The sequence below is a fragment of the Sinocyclocheilus anshuiensis genome, unplaced genomic scaffold (genome assembly GCF_001515605.1).
Source record: "Sinocyclocheilus anshuiensis isolate Anshui unplaced genomic scaffold, SAMN03320099.WGS_v1.1 scaffold58, whole genome shotgun sequence".
Lineage (NCBI taxonomy): Eukaryota > Metazoa > Chordata > Actinopteri > Cypriniformes > Cyprinidae > Sinocyclocheilus > Sinocyclocheilus anshuiensis.
Window position 1 is genome coordinate 3,538,868 of NW_015547688.1, and position 27,173 is coordinate 3,566,040.

A 27,173-nucleotide genomic window follows, 5' to 3' on the forward strand; every position below is an offset into this window, starting at 1 on the left:
TAAAACATGCCACTCCCATACCTAAAATACATATTTTACCGTGTTCATTGAACACATTTTACAACGTACAACAAACAATTTTACAAAGTCTGTTTTCATACATAAAACATTAATATTAACAGCTAGTAAATACAATTATCTGGTGGGGTGGTAATCTTTTATTTCTTAACTACTTGAAAATAACTATTTATAACTATTTTTCTTTTTAACTATTTACAGTTTTAAGATCTTTTTCTGATGCCACTCTGCTCCTTGATCTTTGTCATATATTTCTGTACACAGTCTCCTTGTCAGTCATATAAATTGTATAGAGTTAAATATTTTAATAGAAGCAAGTTTGAGATCTCCCTATTTTGCTGTAAAACCACGGACTTGGCAACCCTGTGTATTTCCGAGGTGAAACACTGATACATGATTTGAATCGTTATGTTGAGCCGGATCTTCTGATTGAGCGTGCTAACTTAAGCAATTCACACATCTGATCTGAAATATTCATAAACAGCGATATTTGCCTTCACGTGGCTTTATTAGAACGGTCAATGGATAAAATGACGACGTAAATTATGGGCTGAGGTAAAAGAATAATTAAAACGATTCTTTGAAACGACTGTTCGATTGAATCGATTCGTAGAAATGGGTCAGAATCGAAATCCAACCGCTGTTATGCATCATAGGAACGTTTGTTGTAGATCATGTGTTGACCTTATGTCAATTATCTGCAGTATGTCAACAACGGGTAGGTATATTATAACTGGCATTTCACACTAAATTTAAGTACTATATTAAAATATATGTTCAGGAATTAAATATTAAAGCATTGGTTTCACATCGGAGCAATTTCGCTGCAGCACTGTCAGTCACCAGCAGTCCATGCTGCAGAGTTCGTGCTGCTTAAAACTGTAATTATCAAAACATTCACTTCTGTAAATACACGAATGACAATATCTAATACTTTCTGAAGAGTTACATTTATAAAAGTAGCCGTTTGGCATAATATGTGAATGACAGGTTAATCTGCAATAGTGTTTGATAAGTTTGATAGAAGATAGAAGTGCCTGCTAGCTTAGCCTACTACTACTGACAACGTAGCCAGAGAGCAGATGGTCTGTGCAATATGACTGACATGCTTTATTTCACACTGCTGTAATGTTCACAGGCTTCACATAAGCAATATATCACACTTGAGTGAAAATGGGGATTCTGGAGAAGATAGCAGAGATAGAGAGAGAAATCTCTCGAACGCAGAAGAATAAAGGTAAGATTCTTAAGGGCCTTTTTTGTTGCTTTCTATCTGTTTACTCCTAATCAATGAAATCCTGAGTACTTCCAAACTTGTTTTGCAGCAACTGAGTACCATCTGGGTTTATTGAAAGCCAAGCTAGCCAAGTACAGAGCCCAGCTTCTGGAGCCCTCAAAGTCAGCTGGAGCCAAAGGTGAAGGCTTTGATGTTATGAAATCTGGTGATGCTAGAGTAGCTCTGATTGGATTCCCCTCAGTTGGCAAGGTAAAAATTACAACATCTAAGCAACATGCTCTTATCTAAAATCTAATTTGGAAAGGATTTGGTCCTTGATAAAGAAATATTTTTTCACTAGTAAAGTAAAAGAAGTACCTTTCAAACTAATGTATTTTACCCTATCAAACATTTCATGAAGAAATATACAACTGAATTCACACAAGAACTGTCTTTCATTTATTTCGTATCCTGCAAGATAGAACTTTTACTTTTAACTTTTAAAGACATTATTTTAGGACACTATGCACGTGACTTTACTAAAGACAATGATAGCTGTGTTATAAATTTAGCTTCTTTGCATATTTTATATCCACAAATATAAGTTCATCAGCAGCAAACCAAATTTTCTTTCTTTTTTTTTTTTTGGAAAGAATTTAAAAAGGATTTTTAACACCATTACATCTTCAGTAAATAAGAAACCAAATAGAATGATCTGAATGCCTTTAATTTTGTATACTTTAATTTATGTATAATTACATGTCTTGCTTTCATGGTTTTTTTCTTTCTCCTCCTATTTGTCTTTTTCTGTCTTAAGCAAATTATTAACTCTTATTTTTCTCTGTATTCTGTTGACAATGTGTGTATTGTTGTTAAATTTTGTGTAATATACGCAAACATTTTCTATTATTAATATGTCAATACTGTATTTTGTGCACAAAAAAGAGACATGCTCTAATTTATGGTGTTTTTGTAGTCTACATTTCTCAGTTTAATGACATCAACAGAAAGTGAAGCTGCTTCATATGAATTCACCACCTTGACCTGCATTCCCGGTGTCATTCAGGTATTATTTATTCCAAAATATATATTTTTTTCTCTCTGTTTGTGTGTATATCTTATTTCTGCTTATGTTATTTATGTTGTTATTATATTAACCAACATGATATTGGTTTCATTTTTAAAAATTAAATTCTAGTACAAAGGTGCCAACATACAGCTGCTGGATTTGCCTGGGATCATTGAGGGGGCTGCACAAGGTACGTTCATTTGTGTTTTGAAGAGTAATGTACATTTGCATGTGTATTTTGGCATATGAAATGTGTCCTTTTTCTGTGTGTTTGTTTTAAAGGTAAGGGCAGAGGTCGTCAGGTTATTGCTGTGGCCAGAACTGCAGATGTGGTCATCATGATGTTGGATGCGACTAAAGGAGATGTTCAGAGGTGAATTGGAGCAGTGGAGAATGTTTGGACTGTTTGCACTATTGCTCTGTTTGTTTGACGATGGTTGTTTTGTGTTTTTAGGGAACTTCTCGAAAAAGAACTAGAATCTGTTGGCATCAGACTCAACTGCCCCAAACCAAATATCTATTTTAAGGTCAGTGTTTCAGTTTTTTTTATGCCATAGTTTGTCTATTGACTAAAATGTCTTTTAAGCTTATATTTTAAGTGTCGTTCATTAATTTGAGTCCATTTTACTCTCTTCAAAATAAAATGTTTGTCAACAAAAATAACTGTTTGGTTGACAATAATATGCAAATGACAAAAAAAAACATTTTGTAGCAGATTTTTTAAGATTAATTTTTTTTTTTTTTTTTTTTTGAAAGAAATGTATTCCTTACTTGTGAAATATCTGTTTTTCAGCCTAAAAAAGGTGGTGGCCTATCGTACAATTCAATGGTTCCCCTCACACACTGCTCTGAGAAGCTTGTTCAGCTCATTCTTCATGAATACAGTATCCTTTAGCATTGTTTATTCACGGTTTCTCTTTTCTCTTTTTGCCCAGCTGTCTTTCAGCAGTTTGAGACGGTTATATTCTCCTATCTTTCTGACATAGTTAAACAGCTATGTCCTGCAAACTGCCCCCTTGACAGTATTCCTGCACGCTTAGTTACTGCACGCTTAGTTAAAGATGTCTTTGACACTGTTGGGCCAAGCGTTGTATCTTTGGTTAATACATCTCTCACCTTAGGGTGTGTACCAGCTGTTTTTAAACATGCCATTGTGCAACCGCTTCTAAAAAAGAATAACTTGGATCCTTCAATTTTGTCTAATTTTAGACCTATGTCTAAACTCCCCTTTTTATCCAAAGTTTCGGAGAGAGTTGTTTTTAATCAACTTCAATCATTTCTAGATAAATTTAGTATTTATGAAAAATTTAAGTCTGGTTTTAAGCCCTGTCACAGTACAGAAACTGCTCTTTTACGAGTTTCTAATGATCTTCTTTTAACTTTGGACTCCGGTAACTCTGCTGTTTTAGTCCTTTTGGATTTGACTGTGGCCTTTGATACGGTCAACCACTCAATTCTTTTATCTAGACTTGGAACAGTGTGTCGGCATTAAGGGCATAGCCCTTAAATGGTTTCAGTCGTATTTGACAGACAGAAGTTTTTCTGTTCACCTTGGTGAATTTTCTTCATCTGCTGCCCCTCTTTTTTGTGGCGTCCCCCAAGGGTCAATATTGGGCCCTGTGTTGTTTTCTGTGTATATGCTGCCCTTGGGGTATATTTTTAGAAAGCACAATATCTCCTTCCACTGTTATGCGGATGATGTACAAGTCAAATTTATTTGCCTGTCAAAACAAATGACAAAGCTTAATTTCTGTCATTACTTAATTGCCTGAGAGATTTAAAAATATGGCTGGATCAGAACTTTTCTTTGTCTTAATGAAAATAAGACTGAGATTGTTGTGTTTGGTCGTCCTGGGGATTTAAGTGCTTGTGTAGATGCACTTGGTAATTTAGGTTTGTATGTTCGTCCATTTACCAAGAATCTCGGTGTGATTTTTGACAGTGCATTCAATTTTAAAAACAGATTAGTTCTGTTGTAAAAGCCAGTTTCTTTCAACTGAGACTATTGGCTAAAGTCAAGCCCTACCTGCCACGTAAGGAGTTTGAAAGTGTAATTCATGCTTTTATGACATCTAGACTAGACTACTGTAACTCTTTATATGTTGGTTTGGATCAGTCATCTCTTCAACGCTTACTGTTAGTCCAAAATGCAGCAGCTCGGCTTCTAACTGGGACTAAAAAGTATGAGCACATTACCCCTGTCTTAACTTCACTACACTGGCTTCCTGTCCGCTTCAGGATTGATTTCAAGATTTTATTGTTTGTTTTTAAGATTTTAAATGGGTTGGTGCCTGCTTATTTATCAGAGCTTTTACATGTCCACACTCTGAGGTCATCCGATCAGGTGCTCCTCGATGTTCCGAAAGCCAGGTTAAAAAATAAAGGTGACCGAGCTTTTTAAGTGGTGGCACCTAATTTGTGGAATAGTTTACCTGTACACATAAGAACTGCTCAGACTATTGGAATTTTTAAGTCATTACTTAAGACACACCTGTATTCCATGGCTTTTATTTCGAGCTGAGCTGAGACATTGTGATGTTTTTACTGTATTTGTCTTGTTTGTGTGTGCGTTTTTCCGTACATTGTTAAGCACTTTGGTCAACCATGGTTGTTTTTTAAATGTGCTATATAAATAAAATTGAACTGAACTGAATGGTTTCATTTTCTTTAATAATGAGCAACACGTCAACCTTAACATGACTGCAGAAATCTTCAACGCTGAGGTTTTGTTCAGAGAGGACAGTACTCCTGACGAATTTATTGATGTCATTGTGGGCAACAGAGTGTACATGCCTTGCTTATATGTGAGTATATATTTCAATTCAAGCATCAGCCTGATGAAAAGCTTCTCAGTTGTAATTATGTCAGCAAATTTAAAATGATATAATGAATCTCTGGTTACAGGTGTACAACAAAGTGGATCAGATTTCTATAGAGGAAGTGGATCGTCTTGCTCATAGACCTAACAGTGTAGTGATCAGCTGCGGCATGAAGCTGAATCTAGATTATCTGCTTGAGCAGTTATGGGAAGACCTGGCTCTGATCTGCATATACACCAAGAAAAGAGGAGGTAAGCTTTTTTTTGGGTCCTCAATTTATAGTAATTTAAGGTGCTTTCACCCTAAAACGGTGGTTCTCAACCTTTTTGCCCTCCTGTTGTCTAACACAATATAGGTTAATGTATTTACGAGATTTCTGCTCTATGACAAAGCTGCTTGTTTTGTATCAATACATTCAATTAATTAATTACTTGTTTTTTTAAAGCATTTTAATTGAGATTAGAGTATTTTAATTTGTTAATTATTTATTAGAGCTTTTAGTTATAAACCATGTCTGTTTGGCATCAAACAGATCTTGGTTCATTTTAGTTTTCATCCTCTTGAAAAGTGGTCTGGCGTAAGGTTCACATTTGAATCCATTTTAAATTTAAATCATAATTTAATTTGTGGAATTTCCTTTCAGAGATTGTCTTAAAAACTGGAAAAATAAATAAAAAAATAATAATAAAAAACTGCATATGTTTGAATTGTAATTAGTGTTTTTATTCATTACTTTTTTTATTTTTTATTATTTTATTGATGTTAAGAACGCCCAGATTTCGGTGACCCTATAATCATGAGACGAGGAGCATCAGTTGAACATGTGGTATGTCTCTGTTTTGTTGTCCTGTGATACCTGCAACTTTGTTTATGTGTACTTTGTATATGTATTATGCAGTGGTCAGCCTGTGGTAAAACATGCTCTGGATATATATATATATTCATTTTAGAAAACTATATACACAGTAAATGCTGAAGTGTTGTCTAAAAATACATGTATACCTGAACATGTGTATTTCTATTTTATGTGCCATCTAACTAAATCGTATATATTTTTAGCGTATCAATCATGATTGTGCTTCTTATTTCTTCCAGTGTCACAGAATCCACAGGACATTAGCTAGCCAGTTCAAGTACGCACTTGTCTGGGTAAGATCCTTCTTCACCTGAAGTGAAATATACTCTTGCTTTTGTTCCATGCTTTTGAGTTCTACTGTTGTCTTTTTGGATCACAGGGAACAAGCACAAAGTACAGTCCTCAGAGAGTAGGACTGACACACATCATGGAACATGAGGATGTCATTCAGATTGTGAAGAAATAAAATCAAGTCTTCAGATCCACTACAGTATCAACAGAACATTTGATACATGCATAACCGAACATTTTTTGTTGACAGCTGCATTGTTCCATGGAGCTTCACGGAATAACCTGTGATCAAAAGTGATTATTTTCTTTATGAAAATCATCTACCTGGCAAAATTCATTCTATTAAATAATACTCAGATTAATACTATTTTTGTCATTCGTAATACGGAAAACGGTTCTTTCTTAAACTAAATTGGACATGTACAGTGTTTGAGACTAAATGAAAATTGTAATTGTAGTTTAATAAACTGAAAGTGAGGATTCGTCTAAATAAACTGAACTCAGGATTTATCTTAAAAATATTAAACATTATATTTTAGATATTTAATCATCTGCAATTTTATAGGGTGCTAACCAAATTTGTGAACTCTTTTGTACAGTCGTTAAGATGAAGCATAACTAGATAGTTTAAGATGCATAAGAAACAGTGAATGTATAGAAAATCACTAGGGTCAGATGACAAAGAAGTAATGACCGTCATAAAGATGTCACAAAACTTAACATTTTCAGATGGATTCCACCAATCCTGGGTTTGCCGTATTTTACAAGCCTCTAAAACCGACATGTCATAGTCTAAAAAGATCAGAGTTCACTCTTACTTGAAGCACTTAGACAAGAGCTCTTGTCCAGTTGATCCATACTAGTTAAGAATAGTTCAAGAAGATACATCATGTTCCTCTAAGGAGCAGCAGCTTGTTGAATTTAAACACTCTACAGTTCTCACCAGGTATGTTAGTTATTTTATTTTTCTTCTTTTATGGTGTTTTAGTTAATCATTCAAATCATTAAGGGTTTGGTTCATCAGTAATGACCCCGGTGGAGAGCTGATGAGGTGATGTTTTACTGCACATATCCAAGGGTCATTTACACGTTCACTCATACTGTCTTCGAAAGACATGAAACTCGATATATTTAACTTGCTGAGAGTGTTTTAAATGTATGCATAATTGTTTGATAGAGTATGGTTATGTGGTGAGGACTTTCTCTGTATGTGATTACAGCAGAGCACACTATTAAAATTCAGCTCACAACTTGAACATGGGAGGTTACTCCGAAACACTCTACTGTACATGATGTGAACTGTTAGCTTTCTGTATTCATCTGAAAACCTAGAGCTGCCCACTCTATTCATTACAGAAAACTAGTATAATAGACGACATTAAATATGCATGCTGAGGCACTCGGGCTGTACAACACAACGGACAAGTGTGGAGTGGGGAATTATCAAGCCATTGCAAGGCTGTTCCACTTCAGGCTCGATGGGTCTTTGTGTAATTAACCCACATTTCAAAGCGCTAAAATGATGAGCAGGATGGCAAGAAACTGCTTTGGAATAACTTGAGGAGTAACGTTTCTACGCTGGAGTTGCTTTGAATGAGTTCGGATGGAAAGATAATGGTAAGAAGGACGAGTGCAGTGACAATGCGCTACGCAAACACGACACTTGATGCTGGGGCCATATGGTGCAGTGTGTGTGTGTGTGTGTGTGTATGGTTGCTCTCAGAGCCGTGTGCTTCAGCTTTTAATTCTCCATTCTGAATCCTTTACTGCGTATCGTGAGGTTTGTAGAACCAGAACATAGAAAATACTGTTTTGAGTATTGCAGTCTGACTAGGGTTGCCACCTTCAGCGAGGCAAATAAGGGACACCCATTCACGACCACAAAAAAAAAAAAAAAAACACACCCAAGGACACAAATAATCAGGAACCCATAGCTCAACAATAAACCATGAGAAAACATGCTCAAGTATGTAAACTTGCAGCAGAACACATTAATATTGTTATTTTAAATTTGATTATTTATGATTATTAATTATTATTATTATTAATCTTTTTTTACAGTTCTGCAGCTGTTACGTGGACGGGAGGAATTGTTATTATTATTATTATTTTTTTAAAATTAGGAATTCATTATTATGTAATTATTTGTCCCATTTTTATCTAAACAATTTAGCTTTTTTTTTTTTTTACTTTTTAAAATGCCAAATTGTATATGACATATATGATTATTTATTATGTATATATAGACTGTCCAAATTTTAATAAAACAATAGGCCTATATCTTTAGAAGCACGGATGTGTCTGTCACTTTAAAGGTTCTGTCATAATTTACCCAGGTTGTTCTAAACCTGCATAAAGTACTTTCTTCTGTTGAACACAAAAGAAGATACTTTGAAGAATGTGTCTCAACTAAACAGCTGCTGGTTGTAACTTCCATAGTAAGGTAAAAAAATAAAAAATACTATCAGAGTCATTGGGGACCAGAAACTGTTTGGTTACCCACATTCTTCAAAGTATCTTCTTTTATGTTCAACCGAAGAAATAATTATTAAGGTTTGGGACAACTTGTGGGAGTGTAAACGATGACAGAATTTTCAGTTTTGGGTGAACTGTCACTTTAAGTCAGACAGATCCATTGATAACTTTCCCATTCAGCCCTACATCTGGAGAGCCTTGTGTTCAAAGGGCAGACGTGAGCTCTAGATTTGTTTTAAACCGCGCAGGGTTATCGCATGCTGCGCTCGTGTGAAAGGGCTTTAACGGCGCGCGCTCTGGAGACTCCGTCGCTCTGGAAATACAGAGACACGTTTAAATGTATAAATACAGGAGGAGCTCTGACATCACTGGAGTTCAGTGAGAGATTCAGAGAAAGTGAAACTAACTTGATCAGCAACAATATAGACGCCTGAAACAATCAACTTCTTTAAACATCAGAATATTTCAACGACTCTTGTGGATTTGATACTCACAGGTAAGTGATAGAAATATCAGAAAGATTTTCCAGAACAAGTTTCTAATGGAAGTGATCGAGATTATTCGGGTTTATGGGTCATTTTGTCACACAACATAAAGACTTAAGAAACAGGAAGTAAACCTAGTGTACCTGCAGACAGACTGAACACACACCTGCTACACTGCAGCTGAAAAACACATTTACATTAAACAAGATTAAAATTACACTCGATCATAAAATATATCTGTTTATTTTGTGGAGATATTTATTTTTAGTAGTTTAGTTACCTGGATTTTGTACTTCGTTTCTTATGTCAACAGAAAGTCTAGACTGTACAGTAAGTTCTTGAGTCAGTGTGTTTCAAGCAAACGGGACGTCCGTTTAGGTCCGCAGTACGTTCGCTTTGTAACGTTCGGGGGCGGACGTTCGGAGGACGTCCGGATTTGGTCCGCTGTGTAACGTTTGCTGGCGGACGTTTTGAGGACGTCCACTTACGTCCGCATTTGGTCCTCTTTTTGACGTTCGCTGGCGGACGTTTTGAGGACGTCCACTTACGTCCGCATTTGGTCCTCTTTTTGACGTTCGCTGGCGGACGTTTTGAGGACGTCCACTTACGTCCGCATTTGGTCCTCTTTTTGACGTTCGCTGGCGGACGTTCGGAGGACATTCGTCGGAGCCAGTTTGCGAACGTCCCTGTTTCGTCCCTCATCTGCCATTTCCATTACAGCACTTGAAAAATCCAGTCGCCCATGCGTGGGCTTTTATCATCAGACCTGACCAGTGTTGGGGAGTAACTAGTTACATGTAACTACATTACGTAATTTAATTACAAAATAAATGTAACTGTAATCTGTTACAGTTACTGAGAAAAAAATGTGTAATTAAATTACACTTATGAAAATGTTAATGATTACAAAGGGGGTTACATCGAGACACCAATGTTTCAGGAGTTGAGGACACAGAATAGGACACGTGCTTATTCGATAACTGTATTTCTGTCAGGACCACTATCATCAAAGATGACTGACAATTAGCATACAGTTTGGATTGGCGGTATGGTTCTGCGGTAGATGGGGATCAGCTGAGAGTCAGCTGATGCGAGCTTGACAAACGTGATCTGCCAGAACTAACGCTACGCTAGATTATTTCCTATTTTGGTTTATGTATATGATTTTTTTTTTTTTTTAAGGTTAACTGCCAGTGTTTCCTGTCATAGCTATGCAAAGATTTGATTTCAAAAACAGTATCATAGCTATTAAACTATATCTTATGATTTTAAATCTGTATTTAACCTCAAAAAGATCTCAAGGTAAAAAGAGGTGCTAAAGTCCGATTTTGTTGTGGCTGTGCTTTACAATTAAATTATTATAATCTTAATTCAAGTGAAGAAGGTTCATGAAAGTCTGACAGTAATCAGTGTTGAGTACTACTGTAAGGTTTACCCTGTCTGCTTTAAATGTTTCAAAATAATGAACAGTTGAAAAGATTAGAAAATTAGAAAAGTAATCAAATGTAATCAGTTACATTACTTTAATAAAATAATTGAAATAGTTACACTACTTATTGCATTTTAATTAGGGTAACTTGTAATCTGTAACCTATTACATTTCCAAAGTAACCTTCCCAACACTGGACATTGTGAAATGTAGCTTTTATTTAGCATTTTGTAACTTTTATTGAGCAAGTATATTTTACTACTAGTAATTAACTGCACGACCTCTCTTTAAGTTCTTGGTCACAGCAACGAAGAAGGAAAGAAACAGAAAATTGTGGTATTTATATATTGGGAGTATATGCCTTTATGTAGGGAGTAACCACAGTAGACTGTTTTGTGAGTTTCTTGTGTGGTCTTTCAAACAGCATTATGTTCTGACTAATATTTTATCATATCTGTAAACGTACATTGTATTATATTGTCCACACAGTTGCTTAATTGTGAAGTGGAAAGCATGGAGCAAGAGATTATGTGAGTTGATGCCATGAATTTCACATATGACATTCATTTCTCGTCTTCTCTAAAGAGCTTTTGCTGCCCCCTGCTGATTTACCAGTACAATGTCAGGGAAAATGTACAAAATATAGTGGTACAACAGCTTGTCAGTGGGGAAGCAACACTCATTCAGAGATACACCTGCTGTACCTTTAGTGCACCTTAAAGGTTCACCCCAAAATTAAATTAGCTCAAAATGTACTCACTTCCAGACCATCCAAGATGTAGATGAGTTTGTTTCTTGCTCAGAACAGATTTGGAGAAATTAAGCATTACATCACTTGCTCACCAATGGATCCTCTGCAGTGAATGGGTGCCGTCAGAATGAGAGTCCAAACAGCTGATAAAAACCTCACAATAATCCACAAATAATTCACATGACTCCAGTCCATCAATTAATGTTCTGTGAAAAGCTGTGTTTGTAAGAAACCCGGTTAAAAAAACAGCATATGCTGGTTAGGTGTGTTTTGAAGCATGGCAGCTGGTTTAAGCTAGTTTAAGCTGGTCCTTAGTTGGTCATGAGCTAGTTTAAGCTGGTCCTGAGCTGTTTATAAGCTGGTTATGAGCTGGTTTAAGCTGGTCATGTGCTGGTCCTAAACCACTAGCTCCTGCTCAGGACCAGCTCATAACCAGTTTATAACCAGTTTAGGACCAACAAAGGACCAGCTTAAACCAGCTCAAACCAGCTGCCATGATTCAAGACATACCTAACCAGCATATGCTGTTTTTTTATACGTCATCCTCCCGGAGCTGCTTCCGTTTACAACAGTGAGCGCAAGCTAGATTCAAGCGATTATTACGTTTTGAATATGGATATTTTTCGTACAAAAACGCATCGATTCACTACAGGAGGTCTTTGTTCACCCACAGGAGCCGTGTGAGACACTTTTTTTTATGAATGGGCGCTTTTTATTTAACTTGTTTTGGACTGAAGCATGCAACACCTGCTGAGTGCCATGAAACAGCTTGAAAGATCAAAAGACAATTTTTAATACAACTCGGACTGGATTCGTCTGAAAGAAGAAAGTCATATACACCTAGGATGACTTGAGGGTGAGTAATTTATGGGCTAATTTTCATTTTTGGGTGAACTAACCCTTTAATGGAGAAAGCAATATTATGCATAGAGAACTCATATTTACAACCAAGCAAAGACATATATAAAAACATGAAGCTTTTCATTTCACAAGACATTATCTGATGGACTGGAGTTGTGTGAATTACTTGTGGATTATTGTGATGTTTTTATCAGCTGTTTGGACTCTCATTTTGGCGACACCCATTCACTGCAGAGAGGTGAGCAAGCGATATAATGCTAAATTTCTCCAAATCTGTTCTGATGAAGAAACAAACTCATTTACAGCCTGTGAAGTTGCAGTTTTTGCATATTTTCTTTCTCTGACATTATACTGGTACTATATTGAACAATTATTGGCATTACAAATATTGACAGAGAAGGAGCTTTAATAAATTAGTTTTTGTAGATGGACACTTGGTCGCTGCCTATGATGATGCATTTTCATCTTTGAAACTTGGAGGCAAGAACAACATCTCTGCTGCCACTGCCTATTAGCCATTAGCTTGTAATAGGGGTGAGGTGGTTTGTTTACATACGGAGCCAGACCTTTGGTTTCTAGAATAATAGAAATTCTATACCTGCCAGCTTCTTAGATGTATATAATGATGCTTTTATGTCATATAATTCATATTGTCCAAATCAGGAAACACGCAAGTCAGATTACCATTGCTTTTGTTCCACTACAGCACTTTGAGAAGATGACTGTTTGTATGCCGGCAGTTTTACATCTGAAAGAGGGCAATTAGGGAGAGGAACCACATAATAGATCAGCCCTTATATGAACATACAATGAGTCAGTCAAGCATAGTTAAATGCAGCACACTGAGAATGGATCATATATGTCAGAACATTATATTACGATGGACAACTTTGAGCAGCTCTTTTGGAAAAGGGTTCGAATGTAATAATTTTTGAAAGCAATTTTTAAGGTAAGTGTTACAGCTATTGGCATGATCATGACAATAATTTTACGATTTGTTATGCTTTTATGATGTATGTTTCTTGTAAAATGCTAGTTAGGACTACAATTTACTTTGCTAAAATATTATAAATATTCATAAAATAAATAAATGGAGTTGATTAATTTGATGGTATTATATAAATATCACAAGATTATATTGAAATTAAGTAGGCCTACTTTTTATTTAAAGCCTTTATATTTTTATATATACTTATATATTCCTTTCATTATTTCTTTTAATATATGGCCATTTAATAATATATCTTGGACATTTGACCACCATTCTTTAGACCCCAGATGCCCTTTTTAGGATTTCCCTTCATTATTTATTGATTAATGGCTGGCATTGCCAAGCAGGAGGAGGTTCATTACGCTAATCTAACACTTTGTTTGCTTGTGCATGACAAAACTGCACTTGTGTGGTGTAGCTTAATTGTATTAATTTAGATAAATCACTGACACAATAACGAGACAGTTTAACAAACCATGGTTTATTGTTGTTGCTTTTACTATTACAGTGTAAGAAAAGAAAAATTTATTTTCTTCATGACGCTGGAGCCACTTACAAGACAAACAAGATTTAATTGAACATTAATATGAACGCAATTTTAAGATTTGTGAATTGTACAGTAGATAATGGCATATTTTAGAGGCTGTTCTTGCAGTCATTTGACATTTCATGTGGAAAAGATGATGTTTGGCATTTATTTGTTTGGTGTGAGACAATGCATAGATTTAGTCACTTAGATGACTTGCTTCTAACCATTTATAACACCACTGAAATTTAATCTAGTCCTCCCCTGAGCCTCTTGATTGTAACCTTACCCAGCACTTGGCCTAGGCTTGGATTTAAACAGGTTCATTTAGGGTTTGTGGTATGCATTACGTCTCGTCAGGGAGACTAAGCTATGCGTCTTCACCGATATATATTTTTTTTGCTTACCTTTATATTTACCCTTATATATTTTTATATATTTAGTTCCTAATGAAAGTAATGCTGTATATATCCTATTGAAAAATAATCTGACTTTAGGTGTGCTATTTAATATTATAATGAAACAAAACAAACCAACTTGTTATATTGATTCTTTATTTTGCATTTTATTAATTACATTGATAGTCATAACTGTTGTGCATTGGAAATGGATTGGACAAGCAGCTCATAACCTCTTCTTGGACTTGTTTCAATGCATAACCGCTGAATAGCTGATGCACTGTAAGAGGCAAAATTACTCAACTTAAATTACACTGATAACCATCTCTTCTAGCAAGGAAAATGACAACCAAATTAAATCATGAAAAAATATGTTTAGCGCAAATATCACCTACATGTAATATCACATACATATCCAATAATTGCATGGGATAGTGAATATATGAAGTTAACAATGAATGGGGTCACTCTATATTTAGAACTTTTCCGATTAATATTTCATTATTTTTTAGTGAACTGAATACAGTCCAGCCATTAAGAATTAATCCCTACCAGTGTCATGAACTCTGGAATATTAAGTGGTCAACAGAGAAATAATCACGCAGCTTAGTATGTAAATTTGTGATTCTAGTCCATGATAAAAACTGAATTTTCTAAGAGCAGACATATTAAGGTACATATGTATCAGACAGTTGATAGCATCATAATAATGTATGTTGATACTCGTTTGAATTTTCTCCTGCTCATAAAAATATATTTAGAAGTGCTAATTACTCTCCAAAGTCATCCTGCCAATAAAGTGTGACATTAAAAAAACATATATCATGTCTGTCTAGACATGCAAGCTAAATATATATACTTTGTAAATATAATATACTTTTGCTAAATTTTATTTAGTCTAAACAATCAAAAAATTGTTCTGTTATATGGTTGATAATTTTGCTTTAAATCAAAATATCATTCTTCAAGTCACTGCTCAATCAAACAACAGAAAATAAAACTTGTCTGGCACAACAATATAAAATGACATGCTTTTTATTTGTTTAGTATTCTAATAATATTAAACATTTAACCCACCTCAGATGTGATGGAGGAGACATTCCTCTTCGGCCAGTATCATTACCATACTTAGGTTCTATTTGGAAATGTCCTCAGACACAGTTTAGTAAAAGCTCAGCCTACGTGCATTATTTATATAGGAATGAGCCAAACAGATAATGTTACCCTAAGTCCGTGTAGTTGATACATTTAAGGTGCCCTTCGCAACTATCACGGGGAGCCCTCGCATACTTTCAGACACATGCATCTGGAGCTCTTGAAGGACACTACCTGCAAAACTCAAGAGGACAAAAACTGTAACTGGAGTACTTTTCCCAAGGCATGAAAAAGCTTATAGCACATGACAAAAGGGATGCTGACATTCATGGATGCCTGTTTCGTCTGTGGGAAATCTCTTGCCAAAATTAGCACTACAGCCAAGGACACAACTCTGTTGGACATTTCTGAAATGTGAGGAATTCACCTGTAAGGTAGAGTCCTGAACAAAAGAGCTATCAGCATTTTGGCTTTTGTGTTAAGTGGAAATGATTTTTCTTATACTCAAAAGACAAAATTAGACATATAATTAATAACTTTTTTTGTGATGTAAGTGATCTACTTGCACTTTATGCTCACTTACGCTATGCTGAAGCTGTATTACACATGGAACATTTGTATAACAGTTTGAGTTTTCTGTCATTGACCACCCCTTTTTGGCACAGTGACATATATTGCATGATTTTTGGAGAAGGATAAAATGCCACCAAAGAAAGCAGACAAAGCTGCACCTAAGAAAGGTGCAAAGGGGGAAGCAAAAGAAGATACAAAGGCAGCAAAAGATGACAAGAAAGGGGGTAAGGGAGGCAAAGGGAAAGAGGATCCAAAGAAAGGAAAAGGAAAGGGCAAACAAGCTCCTAGTGAATCTGAGGAGGCCTCCGAGGTGGAAAGAAGTGAGGCTGAGGACAGTGAAGCAGTGGATGAAGAGGATGTGCAAAGTGAGGATGATGGTGGTAAAAAGGGAAAAGGAAAAGCTGCTCTGAAGGGAGCGTCCAAAGCTATGGCAGTAAAGGCTGTAGCTAAGCCAAAGCGTGGCCAGGCAGCAGAGGAAGGTGTTGATCCAAAAACTGGTAAGCGTGCCAATATTAAGGCTGCATCAAAAGCTGTGACAGGATTCCAACCTGAAGAGAAGAAGCCACAACTTCAGCTAGGTAAAATGAAGGACATAAACCTGAAAGGGGCCTCTTCAGCTATGATGGGCTTTGCTGTTCAGGGTCAGCAGGATGTTCAAAAGAAAGAGGATGCAAAAGCTAATTTAAAAGGTGCTTCTAAAGTTCTCACAGGTCTGACAGGAAAGTCCCCATTTTTTTCAAAGCCTGCCCCAAAACAGTCTAAAAAGCTAAAAAGCACATCTAGGCTTTTTATGGGACTATCTGGCAGCAAGAAGAAAAAAGGTATGACACCAAAGGCATTACAAAGTACATCAAAGTTGTTTTCAGGTTTCGGAAAGTCCAAAGCTACAGAAGATGACAAAAATAAAAAAGAGGAGGGTGGAAGAACACTCTTATTACTCAGTATTGGTGGAAAGGCGAATAAAAATGCAGCAGCCACCTCTGGACTGGGAGGCAAATTCAAAGGCTTTTTTGGTAAAAAGAAAACTGGAGCTGCACAATTCAAGAGTAAAGGATGGGCTCTGGGGAAGATAGCAGGAGCAGCAAACTGGCTAACTAACAAATTCATCTCATCCAAAGCATCTAGACGACTAGGTCGCTCTGTTCGTTATGACAGGTCAAGTGTGGGGCGATATCACGGCTATCAGAATGGAGGTTATGAATATGATGAGGGTGAGTTCAGCTATGAGGAAGATGACTATGTTCAAAGCAGTTATAGCAGAAATAATCCCCGGGGACGATATAGAAGCAGAAATCATGACAGCTATGGTCAGGGGCACTATAGAGGACCACATCAGTATAACTACTTTGAAGATGACCAGGAGTATTATGATTATCCTGAAGATGAGTATGGATTCTATGATGAGGAGAACGAATACTATGATCCGGTGTATGAGGATGAGTATGGAGATGAATATCTTGATGAAGATTATTATGATCAGTATCAGTATGATGGAAGACAACCTTATGGTTATTATGATGATGATAGAATGGACTACGGTTACAGGCACCAGAGAATCGATGAATTTGGATACCCTGTTGATGGTATGGAATACTATGATGAAATGGGTTATGCGATGGAAGATGAATTTGGCTACCTTGGTAATGATGTGGAATATTATGACTATGGATACTATCCAGAACAGTTTGACTATTATGGTGATCAGCAAAACTATTATAGTCACTATGATGGTGTTTCAGATGCCTACATGATGTATCCAGGTTATCAAAATGCATACAATCAAAACCAGTACATGTACAGCGGAGAAACCGCTGCGGTTTACATTGACCCTCAGATGGCTGTTAACCAGCCATTTATGTACACGGTGGAGGACGTCATGGAACCAACAGAACCCTCAGAAATGTATGGTAATGAATATGTTCAAATACCAACCGAAGGAATATTGACTGAAGATTCATTCAGATTTCCAAGACCACAAGTAAAACTGTTTGGAAAAGAAAAACTTGAAATTTCAAGTCCAGTTTTTCAGATTCCCAGGAGTGATCTTGAGATGATTCCAGACCAATTTGAACACCAGCCACTTGTTTCACCTATGAGCTTTCCTCTATATATTCCACAGCAACCGGAAGCTGTACAAAGGTCATTATCTCCCATCCCTATATTAATTCAACAAGGACCAGCACCAATTATACCGCTTAGTAGTCCCATTTTAACCCGATCACCCCAAATACCATCCTCGCCTGTTCTTCAAGCAAGACCTTTTTCGTATCCAATGCCAGTGTCACCTGTCCTAAGTAGACATTCTTTTGGACCTGTTGGACCCATACCACTCTCAACACCAGCATCTCCAGTTCTGTCCGCGAGGAGATTCGATCCAACTATGGGTGATCCAGTCTCTCCCCATTTAGTCTATCCAGATCCCATGTTTCAGAGACTTGATTTTCCACACGAACATGTCCAACCAATAACAATGAGACAATTTAATCATCTCCCATCACCACAGCTCTCCTTAAGACAAAGCAATTTTTCAACTCGAAGCAGCCCTATACCTCGCCAAAGATCTGATATGTATGAGGAAATGAGTCCGAGGTTCTCACAAAGGCAGTCTAGAATGTTTGGCCCACCATCATACAATAATAATGCACAAAGGCAGTTCTCTCCTATTCAAAGGAGAAAATTTAGCCCCCCTTCTTCTCCACAACCATCCAGAAGAGCACCATCACCATTAGCTTCTTTAAGGGGAAAATCTCCAACCCCACAGAGAAAGCCATTTGGTTCTAGAGCACCATCCCCTCTTGTTAATGGAAGAGAGAGTCCTCTAATGTCTCCACGAGGCTCAATGAGAAGAAGAAGTCCTCCTTCTTCACCTAGAGCAACCCTGAGGCAAAGTGCTAGTCCTACCCCTCCAATAAAATCTCGTTTCAGGCCAATTGGTAGAAGCAATCAGGAGTCTTTCATGTCATCAAGATCTATGAGGAAAAGCTCTCTTTCACCACAACCATCATTACGGAGGAGGAGCCCTCCACTGTCTCCAACAGTAGGCCAACAATCACCAGAGGAGCACTCTCCATACCCACGCCGCAGAGCCACATCTCCCATCCAAAGACCCCTGTCTCCAAGACCAATATCTCCTTTTGCTTCTAGACCTCAGAGACCTCTTTCACCATCACCATCAGTGTTTTCTGGCAGAATTCAACATGACCCACAACATCTGCCTACTCGTTCATCCACACGTAGATTCAGAGGATTTGGTGGGAACAAAGTGCCAATGGGAACAGTTAAGCCATCTCCTGTCAATCCAATTTTTCAAAGAAAAGGTCATCATGGTACTCCTCAAATGCAAAATGTCGCTCCATTCAGATCTTCCATCCATAATGCATCCATGGGTTCAGGAGCTTTGAATCAAAGTGTTAGATCCTCCCCCATCATATTGGCAAGACAAGGTTCCAGACCAGCAGGGTTTCAAGACTCAAAGAGATTCTTTCTACCTGGAACACCAAATCCACAAAGAGGTTTTCATAGACCTGTTGGGAGAGGGCGTCCTGTTGTGAGAGTACCAATAAGTCCTGTTCCTCTCAGGCAATCAATAAGAGGCCAGAGCCATCCTCTTGTAATGAATGCTCAACCACCTTTTCCTCAACAGGTTCTAGTAAAACAGCCTGGAGTACCTTCACCACAACTCTCTGTGAGACATTTTCCAACCCCATGCCCATCACCTCAATTTTCAATGAGAGCTGGTTCACCAATGTCTGTACGATCACCATCGCCGATCCACTCATCCGCTATACAGAGAAATGCTCTGCATAATGAATTAATCAATCGTGCCTCACTCAGATCACAATTTCCATCGAGTATCACTCTTCAGCCTCAAGTAATAACTGAATTTGCCCAGACAGTTCAACGAGGGTCATCTCCTCTACTAACAAATGCTTTACAGAACCCAAATCTTGCTGCTGCTTCATTCAGTTCACCTCTTCCCAGGTTTAAATCCCCAATGTCGCAGATCAACCAAAATTTATCTCAGAGCTCTTCTTCAGCCTTAACAAATGCATTGCAAAATCCACTTCTCCGTAATGCCACTTACCGCTCACCTCTACAAATGTCTGCATCTCCTCATTCTATAGTGGCACCTCAAGAGGTTCAGGTGACCAATCCGATTTCTTCTCCAATGCTCTCTAATGCATTGCAAAACCCTTATCTACGTAATGCGTCTCTCACTTCCCCACTGCAAAGAAGCACATCTCCTTATTCTTCTGCAGCTGCTCAGCAGGAACCGCAAAACATTTTGCAGCCATCTTCAGCGCTAACCAATGCACTAAAAAATCCTCAGTTACGCAGTGCCTCATACATCTCTCCTCTTCAGCGGAATACATCATTATATGCTCCAGTGATGTCACAACCCGAACAGCAAGCATCAGTATTATCAAATGCACTTAAGAATCCTAACTTAAGAAATGCATCCTATTCCTCTCCTTTACAGAGAAATCCTACTCCTTTCCAGCAAGCACAGGATTATTCCTCCCCTTTGTCAAATGCATTAAAGAATCCAAGCCTTCAAGGTGCCTCCTTTCGACTACCTGATACATCAATAATATCTAGGAATTTCGGAGGCCAAAAAGAGGAGACTACTACATCTGTTCTGTCAAATGCTTTGCAAAACCCTAATCTCCGGAAAGCAACTTACAGGCTCCCAGATGGTACAATAATATCAAGAAATGAGCCAGCACAACCAGCTCCATCTTCTTCACTGTTATCCAATGCTCTTCAGAATCCTAACATTCGAAAAGCAAGTTACAGGCTTCCCGATGGAACACTTGTATCCACTAGCACTGATGAAGCCGCGGACACAACAAATTCCTCACCATACCTGGGAAGTGCTCTGCAGAATATTAACCTACGTAAAGCATCTTATAAACTACCTGATGGCTCTCTCTTTTCTCGAAACCAACCAGCAGAACAGTCATCCTCTCCATGTCTTTCAAGTGCTCTTCTAAATTCAAACATTCGTAAAGCTTCCTACAGACTTCCTGATGGAACCCTTTTGACTAAGAGCTCTGAACAAGAACCAGAGAAATCAATTTCATCTAATTTGTCAAGTGCACTACAAAATGTTGGTAAGGCCAACTATCGCTTACCTAGTACCTCTAGTCTGTTTAGAAATCCAAAACAAGTGCAAGCTCCCCCTTCAATGCTGTCCAGTGCCCTTCAGAACCAAAACCTTCGTAAAGCATCTTACAGATTGCCTGATGGATCAATCGTGATAAGAGGTCAACCAGCTCAAAGTGAATCTCCCACATCACCCTTTCTGGGAAATGCCTTGACGAACATTAACTTACGCAAAGCATCCTACAAGTTGCCGTCAACACTGGGATGTTCTCCAGAGGACCCAAGGTACGCAGTAGTGACCCCTCAGATTCAGGGCCAGTCTGGTGAACACTGGGCTCAGAATCAAATACTAGATCTTCATGAGCCAGATGATGTCTGGTCTTCAGAAAGAGTCCTCCCTCATCATACTGTTCAGAACCTCACAAAATGGTCCATGTATAGGGATGAAGAACTGGAGAATTTTGTCATCCCTGTGTTTCCTGGCCAAGAGACAGATAGCACAGAACCTGCATGGCTACCAGATAGAGAAGGTGAACCTCAAGGGAACTGGTATGACAAGGTAACATAATAGTTGCTGTATATAAGAAACCGTTGCTTAGTTTTTTTGTTGCTATCTAGACTTTACCTGTGAAATTGTTGTACACTAGAAATAAATACACTAGAAAAATATCTGTGCCATTAAAATGATGCTATAGTATGACTGATTTGAAGCTTCAGATTAAATGATTAGATTAGAAAGATTGAAATTTAGGTTTAAAACTATGGGTCAAAAATAATGCCAGGCAATGTCAAATATCAAACGAATATATTATGACTTGTTTATTTAGCGGATATTAGGTAATATAGACTATGGATGACTGCATGGATAGATGGATGGATATTGTTTTATATAAATAATCAACATAAAATATAAATGACTGGGCAAACTCAAAACAAGAACAATAGCCACAATGCACCAAAATATACCTGCCACGCCAGCTATATTACAACAGCATACAGGTATCATTTCAACAGACCTTAGTCAGAGTAGCAGCATATTACATTTTTTGACAGGAATGAAAACAAAGCTGTGAGAGACAGAAATACAGTGTGTTCAATTGATTGTGCATGCCAGTTGCTGATGAAATATCTTACAAAAAATCTTTCAGTAGAAAAAAACTCAATAAATCCATGCATGCCCTTGCAAAGACTATGAAACTTGTAAGCCTGTACCTCACAGCTTTATTTTAATCTTTGTAAAATTCAATATGACATCGACCCTGACTAATGTCTGTAAGGAAATATAGTGTGAAATATTGGCCTTATATCATGATTGGTTTACACATTGTTTACACAATATTTTTCTTTTACTGGAATTCTTTTTAGATGTACTCAATTCGAAGTCTGCCCACAATGCTGTACCGTGAACGTGCAGAGGAGGATGGCTTTGAGGACATGACACAGCTTGAGTATGAAATTACTGAATACGATGAATGCTATTTAACTATACACAAACACACACACACACACACACACACACACACACACACACACACAGTATATATGATAACTGAAATTTTGTGCTCAAATTTAAAAGAAAATGCTTTCGTAAAGAATAAATCTCTTTCCAGGGAGCTGCACGAAGGTGCTGTGTTACTGAATTTGAAGAAAAGGTTTGAAAGCAATTTGATATATGTAAGTAAATTGCAAAGTCCACTGCATATTTGCATATCTTAGTTATAAAGAAACACATCAATTTACTACTGTTTCTTTAGAACTAAAAAGTATGTATTTTAAAACCACTGGTTAAATAAAATTAAAATGCTATTATACTATAAAATGTTCATTGCTAAAAATTTTGTGAACTTTAAAATGAATACAATTCTAATTAAATTCTAATTAAATTAATTTAATGAACTGTTATCAAAAACAGATTATGAACAAATAATTTTGTTTTCCTCCAAGACTTACATTGGAAGCATCCTGGTGTCTGTTAACCCATACAAGATGTTCAACATCTATGGAACAGACATGGTTCTGCAACACAAAGGACATGCGCTTGGAGAGAATCCTCCGTAAGTTCATTCATTCACAATATTAATTGAACAAATTAATTCATTTATATTTTTTGCACCACTTTTATAAAATGAAATTTCTTATCAACGCAAGGCTAATTCCTTATATTGTACTTTTTTTCTTTAATGTTTTGTGCTTCTCCATTGTGTCTGCAGACATCTATTTGCTATTGCAAATGCCTCATACACAAAAATGATGGATGCCAAAGAAAACCAGTGCATTATTATCAGGTAGGATTTAGGTACACATTTGATTACCTCACGGAATGTAAGTTTACACTGTTCAACTAACCTAACTCATAATAATGTGGTATGGAAAGATCAAATAAAGGAATTGTCAGAATTCAAATAGCTGATCTTTGTCCTGTCACCTCAAGTAGTCTTTTACACTGATGGAACCATCAGTGTCAGTTCTACTTGACACAACTCATCGCCTGGAACACTTTAAACCTAGCTCTGACGGAGATAGCTGTAAGGAAAGACTACTGATGTCTAGGCCATGATTGCACCAGCAGATCATGTCTCTGTGAAATGCACCCATGGCTGTTCAGAGTAGCTGGAACGACAGTCAAACTCAAGCATTCGATTTCACCTCTGTCTGATGATCAGACACCTAGCTCATTACTTAAGTGCATAGCAAAAGACAAGGAAATTGGTTCCTCACGTGCCAATTTAAAGTGCAATTAAGTAGTTAAACTGGTAATTTAGGGGGTTACAGTCATCATGTGGTTTAAATGTGCTTATTGCCTTTCAGTGGGGAGAGTGGCTCTGGTAAAACAGAGACCACAAAGCTAGTTCTCCGGTACTTAGCCGCAATACATCACAAACAGAACATCACACAGCAGGTATGAGTTAAGCTTAAAAACGTATTTAAAACTATTAAAACTGTTTATATACAATTTATAACTCATCTTTTTCTTCTATTTTACTTTTATGCAACAATACAGATTGAGGTATTGTACTTCTGTATGGCCTTCTGTTGTTTGTACCCTATATGTCGCATGGGTTGTTGCACTTTGTGACATGCAACATGTGCAAATGTTATAGAGTATTAAAAAAGGATTAAAAATGTAACAGAAGTGATGAATCATTTATAGAAATTTAAGTAAAAGGACAACACAACAGCAAAAAGTGTGTTGTCCATATTGTTCAAGTGATCATATGCACATTTTGCTATATAGAAACAGTAAATATTAAGACTTGTCAAAGATTGTATCTTTTAAAAAGTGTATTTTGTCTTATTGCACTAGCAGATTTTTTGACGTTATAAACAAGCTCAAAATATCCCCAGAATGCAGTAATACAATATACACTCACATTCAAGATATAATCTTGGAACGCATGTCTCATGCAGTGTTGCTCTTTTAAGTAAATGTATCTCGTTTTAAGTATTTTAGATAGTTTAACAGGAATTAACAGGATAGTACTTTGCAGTGTTGTACAAATTACAGCAGTTTATTGCTACATCCTTCACACAGTTATGTATTTATGGCTTACAGATTCTTGAAGCAACTCCTCTTTTAGAGTCTTTTGGAAATGCCAAAACTGTACGGAACGATAACTCCAGTCGATTTGGGAAATACATGGAAATATTTATGGAAGAGTAAGTTCATCAATATCAAGTCTCTTTACTGTGTTATGGATACACCTAAGAGGAAGCACTTCTTTGGAGTGCCTTTACAGCTGAAAGAGGATAACAGGGTCAAGATTAACATGAGGCCAGTTAAAATGCCTGTATGTTGGTGTACATGGGTTAAGTTGCAAATTACATATTAGCCTAATGCTTGTCTGATTTTCCTGCTTCAAACAGAGGGGTAATCAGCGGTGCCATAACCTCACAGTATCTACTTGAAAAGTCCAGGATTGTGTTTCAGGTATTCTTCATAATGCTCTTATGGACATTTAAAAGTTCATCATTCAATAAACCAATGGACCTTTTTCACATTTCCGGGTTTCTCAGAAGCGGAAGTCGTCATAGTTGGGCTAACTTGAATAGCAGTGAATGGAAGAGTACCACAAATATATTTTTTGAATTCCCATTTGCTCAAATAGCAAAAGAAAAACTCCACGATAGTGTTTTCATGAATTTCAATAAAAGGAAAAAAATTGAGAGAGACTGATAACGGCTTTCAGAAGAGAGAACGATGTCAAATTTACTGTCCCTCCCATAGACGCTGCGTTAGAAACACCTTCGCATTAGCCTTAACTGTTTTTTTTTTTGTAATTTGATGCAAAGGTGATATAATACAAAGAATAGTGTTATAAATGTAGATACATTAAAAAACAAAATACAAATATGAAAAACATTCGAGGATTTACGATGCTGATGACCGTTAAACGCGTCATCACAGTCTTGTGAAAAGGGTCCATTCGTTGCAGAAATCTGAAATGTTAATTTCATAATGTTAATTTTTATCTCTTAGGCCAAAGATGAAAGAAACTATCACATTTTTTATGAGATGCTTGCTGGCCTTCCTTCACAGCAGAAACAGTCTTTATACCTTCAAGACGCAGAGACGTATTATTACCTCAATCAAGTGAGGCCAGATCATTATAGCAATAAAAGCCTCAAAAATTCAAAAGCGCTGCTGTTTGACTGCTTTTCTCTTTCATGGACACTCTTTTTGGTTGCAAGGGTGGAGACTGTGAGATTGTTGGCAAAAATGATGGGGAGGACTTCCGCAGGCTCCTCAGCGCCATGGAAATACTTCACTTCAGTGCCGAAGACCAGAGCGGTATCTTCAGGATCCTGTCTTCCATCCTCCACTTAGGAAATGTCTTCTTCGAGAGATATGAGGTACAATGAATCTCAATCTAATGCATCCTGCTTACTTGGATTTCCCTCATGTTGCTGTGTTATGATGCTCTTTTTCAGTGGTGTCATGAATTAAGTAGATTTTTTTTTACTCCATATCTTGGCAGACTGAATCTCAGGAAGTGGCATCAGTTGTGAGCGCTCAGGAGATCCGAGTGGTGGCTGAAATTCTACAGATTTCCCCAGAGGGTCTACAGAAGTCCATTACTTTCAAAGTCACGGTAAGAAAAAACCTGCTTGGTAATGGATTCAATACTAAACAAAACATTATCCCCCGTTACATAACACAGATGTTAGTTTCTATTTTTGGATATGCTTTATACCTAATTGTAATTTCTGCATGATATCCATTCATCCTTGTCACTAAAAAACTGATGTAAAAGTTTGAACGCTATTTGAAATACTGTATGTAAATTGCAAAATCCAATGCATAATAATATCTCTTACGTATAAAGAAACATATGAATGTAATATACTGTATATGTTTTTTTTTTTAGAACTACAAAGTATGTATTTTGAAACCACTGGTTTAATAAAATGAAAATGCTATTATACTGTAAATATTTTATTACTAAGAATTTTATGTGAAAAAAAGAAATTACATTCTAATTAAATTAATTACATTAATGAACTGTTATCAAAAGTTGATAATAAACGTTTGTTTCATTTCAAGACTTGCAATGTCAGTAATAAAACAAAAAACAAAACAAATAAACGATCCAAAACGCACATTTAACCACTTTTACATTTATTTGCCCATGTCAAATCCATGTATCATTCGATCATTCATTTTTTGATTTAATATTGAAAGTAGAAAAATGAGAAAACGGCTCCTTTTTCATTTTTTTTTTTTTTTGGTTCATGGGTGGAAAAATGAATGAACAGCTTGAATATTCGATTTCTACATGTGGACGGTAATTAAACGCCCCTTTCTGCTGATTGGTCAGCCGAAGATCAAACCGTACCTTCATCATTTCTTCCGCAGTATCACGCAGCAGAATAATAGTCCTCCACTGCTGCAGTTGTATGGATTCTTAAGGCATTTATTGCAACTACATTTAATCTTTTTTCATCAAACAAACGGGCTAATGAATAGCTTGACACAACTCATACCGGGGCAGAGTCTAGACAGGGCTTTCTTCTGTGTAGATATAAATTCTATTCTTTTCATCAGCTGGGCATGGCAGGGTATGATATGACAGCTGTCATAGTCTACCCTGCTCACCCAGTAAGTCTGTTTGTTTGTTTAATTAATTAATTAATTAATTTGTTTCAAAATAAATATTTTAAACACTAAGACAAAAAGGAAAGAATAATAAATTGGCTTGGGTATATATAGGCCTAT

General features: G+C 36.8%; 2 protein-coding genes across 2 annotated transcripts in view; both read left to right on the forward strand.

The window, feature by feature from the left end:
* The first annotated feature begins 804 nt into the window (after window positions 1-804).
* LOC107703348 (developmentally-regulated GTP-binding protein 2-like) lies at window positions 805-6,646 on the forward strand. Its single transcript, XM_016505939.1, has 13 exons — window positions 805-899; window positions 1,157-1,255; window positions 1,344-1,504; window positions 2,211-2,300; window positions 2,433-2,493; window positions 2,586-2,676; window positions 2,758-2,830; window positions 3,097-3,187; window positions 5,010-5,107; window positions 5,208-5,373; window positions 5,890-5,948; window positions 6,218-6,271; window positions 6,358-6,646. The coding sequence occupies exons 2-13, from the start codon at window positions 1,192-1,194 to the stop codon at window positions 6,442-6,444; spliced, it is 1,095 nt and encodes a 364-aa protein (XP_016361425.1). The 5' UTR covers window positions 805-899; window positions 1,157-1,191; the 3' UTR covers window positions 6,445-6,646.
* A 9,334-nt stretch (window positions 6,647-15,980) lies between these two features.
* LOC107703324 (unconventional myosin-XV-like) overlaps window positions 15,981-27,173 on the forward strand; it is a 38,436-nt gene continuing 27,243 nt past the window's right edge. The window contains exons 1-13 of the mRNA XM_016505913.1: window positions 15,981-17,760; window positions 18,998-19,104; window positions 20,334-21,518; window positions 22,325-22,407; window positions 22,570-22,633; window positions 22,904-23,013; window positions 23,170-23,244; window positions 23,768-23,858; window positions 24,513-24,616; window positions 24,824-24,887; window positions 25,437-25,550; window positions 25,649-25,810; window positions 25,936-26,049. Coding sequence (XP_016361399.1) covers window positions 15,981-17,760; window positions 18,998-19,104; window positions 20,334-21,518; window positions 22,325-22,407; window positions 22,570-22,633; window positions 22,904-23,013; window positions 23,170-23,244; window positions 23,768-23,858; window positions 24,513-24,616; window positions 24,824-24,887; window positions 25,437-25,550; window positions 25,649-25,810; window positions 25,936-26,049 — 4,053 coding nt within the window. The remainder of the gene's footprint in view (window positions 17,761-18,997; window positions 19,105-20,333; window positions 21,519-22,324; window positions 22,408-22,569; window positions 22,634-22,903; window positions 23,014-23,169; window positions 23,245-23,767; window positions 23,859-24,512; window positions 24,617-24,823; window positions 24,888-25,436; window positions 25,551-25,648; window positions 25,811-25,935; window positions 26,050-27,173) is intronic.